Genomic DNA, 2815 nt, shown 5'->3' with positions numbered 1-2815 from the left:
CAAACAGAAATCACAATCCTAAAATTCATGTGGAACCACAAAAGACCCATAATAGCTAAAGATATTTGAGAGAAAGATTAAAGTGGAGGCATCATACTTCCTGAATCAAAATATATTAAAAGCTACATTATTTAAAACAATATGGTACTGGCATAAAGACAGACATATAGGCCAATGGAATAGGATAGAGAGACTAGAAACAAACCCACACATATGCAGTCAACATATCTTTGACAAGGGTACCAAGAATACACGATTGGGAAAGGATGGTTTCTTCAATAAATGGTGCTGGGAAAACTGGATATCCACATGCAAGTGGAAGAAATTGAACTCCTACCTTATACCATACATGAAGACTAATTCAAAATGTATCAAATACTTTCTTGGATAACACCAAACCATAAAACTTCTAGAGGAATACATAGGGACAAAGCTTCTTAGCATTGATCTTGCCAATGATCCTTTGGATATGACACCAAAAGCACAGGCAACAAAGCAAAATTGCATCATAATAAAATGCTTTTACACAGCAAAGGAAACAGAATGAAAAGGCAACCTAAGGCATCAGAAAAAAATATTTGCCAATTATAAACATATATAAGTATATATAAATTATAAGAGGTTAATTTCCAAAAAATATAAGTATATCCTACAACTCAACAGGAAAATAACACNATAAGTTAATTTTAAAAATAGACAAAAATAAAAATTTCAAAAATAGCCTGTGTCGCTCAGTGGGTTAAGCATCTGATGTCAGCTCAGGTCATGATCTCAGGTTTCTTGAACTTGAGCCCAGCATTGGGCTCTGTGCTAACAGCTCAGAGCCTGAAGCCTGCTTTGGATTGTGTCTCCCTCTCTCTCTACCCCTCCTCCACTCATGCTGTTGTCTGCCTGTCTATCTGTCTGTCTCTCAAAAATAAACATTAAGCAAATTTTAAAAATGGACAAAGGACTTGAATACACATTTATATTATGTCATTACTTTTTGCCATTTGTATTTTCTTCCATTTGAAATTTTCTTTACAAAAATTTTGTTTTAATCTCTTATATTTTGCCTCGTTATTTCCTTGTTTTTGTTTTTTGCTTTTGGTTGTGAAATATTTTTCCACTTTATGCCATACTTTATTCATCCATTCTTAATTTATCATCATCTTGACTCATATTCTCACATTTTTTTGTCCCTGTATAGGGTGAAAACCATGTTTGTAGCTGAATATTTGTTCAAGCTTCTCACCATTTATTTGCTTATTTATTTATCCAGATTTTTGATATATCTTGCCAAAATTAATCTTTAAGAAAAGTTGAACTAATTTATACATTTAAGAAAAGTCTGTGTTTCTTATAACAAAGTCATGTGTTTTTATATTATAGGCTTTGAAATTTCTGAAAACCAGAAGAGGCAGGCTGCAATGACTGTGAGAAAAGTCTCTAAACAAAAAGGTAAAGCTGCCTTTAACACCCCCACTCCCATCACATCTACTCACTCTCTTTGTGAGCTTGTGAAGCCATAAACTATGTGACTGCATATCCCCAGGCTTGTTTTCATGCAAAAGTTAATTTGGGGTGGTGGGGAGTATCTAGGTTTCAAGGTGTTCCTGACAAGAGACAGCAAATGCTCTTAAAGGAATAAGGTTTAGGAATAAATAGTGTAAGGTACTTATGTCCAAGATAGTTCATTGGGTACAGGAAAAATAGAATTTGTTTCCTTTTATTTTTATGTAAGTAAAAGAAAGAAAGAAACTAAACTTCATTCACAATTTAGAGACTGATGGACAATACTGTGTGCATTTTATTAATAACTACAAATATATTTGGAATATATACACAATTTTCTTTCATTTGTTTGGGGACATTTGGAAAATCAGGAGTCCCAAATCATAATGGAGAACTTCAAACTGGACCAAGACAGAAGATTCAGATATTCATTTCCTTTCTCTGAACCATAAAAGTACTTTAAAAAGGAAAATAACTTGAGAATCAATTTGAATATGAAATGAAACTTTATTTTCTCATTTTCATGAACTAGACAAAATTAAAATGTTTGGGTGAACAAAAGGAAGTAACTATCCTTTATTTTATTCATTACCAGTCATTTTATACAAGTTCTTTAATTTCATCTTTATGGTACTTCTGAAAAGTAGGCATTATTAGCCTCATTTTCCAGATTAGGAAACAAGATATTTTGGGATGAACTGATTGTGAACTTAACTCATTTTAATTCCATGTCCAGTGTTCTTCCCTCTCCATCTCAGGGTTCTACTGATTCTTTGTGCTGGGAAAGAACAGCTCAATTTTTTGTCTCACCTCAATTACTGACAGCTACTTCTCCTACGGACAGGCATTTGTCATTTTCCCCAGGGGTAGGTGATCTTAATGAGAACTCACTTTCCCCACACCCTTCTGCTTTCTCAGTTGAGTCTTTGGTTCAGAATGAGTCACCATACAAAATTATTAANACATAGAGCACCCTTAATTATTCCCAAATGAAGCTCCTTTACACTGAGGAGGTTGAGTAGCTATGAATATCTGATTTCCAATTAAACAGTGCACCTAGTTGTGGTCCCTCTGGCTAGACATGCCTTCCTTTTAACTGCTTATTGTTTCTTGCCCGAGGGAGGCACTCACTTGCTTTTTCCATCATCGTGGAAATATGATTATCTTTAGGTAGGGAATTAAAGGCAATCATTGTTAACCACTTGGGAGTGAAAACATGAAGACAGTGTTAGAAAGCTATCTGAAGTTAATGTCAGTATAGATATGATCTGTATGAGTAGGGGAACACTGTGAGAGAATGTACCCATTCCTTAGAGATATA

General features: G+C 34.2%; 1 protein-coding gene across 1 annotated transcript in view; it reads left to right on the top strand.

Moving 5' to 3' along the window:
* ARHGEF9 (Cdc42 guanine nucleotide exchange factor 9) overlaps positions 1 to 2815 on the top strand; it is a 166762-nt gene that overhangs the window by 143381 nt on the left and 20566 nt on the right. Inside the window, exon 9 of the mRNA XM_077775298.1 lies at positions 1372 to 1440. Within this exon, the coding sequence (XP_077631424.1) occupies positions 1372 to 1440 (69 nt within the window). The remainder of the gene's footprint in view (positions 1 to 1371; positions 1441 to 2815) is intronic.

The sequence above is a fragment of the Crocuta crocuta genome, unplaced genomic scaffold, assembly GCF_008692635.1.
Source record: "Crocuta crocuta isolate KB4526 unplaced genomic scaffold, BGI_CrCroc_1.0 scaffold563, whole genome shotgun sequence".
Taxonomy (NCBI): Eukaryota; Metazoa; Chordata; class Mammalia; order Carnivora; family Hyaenidae; genus Crocuta; species Crocuta crocuta.
This window is presented reverse-complemented; position numbering and strand designations above follow the sequence as displayed.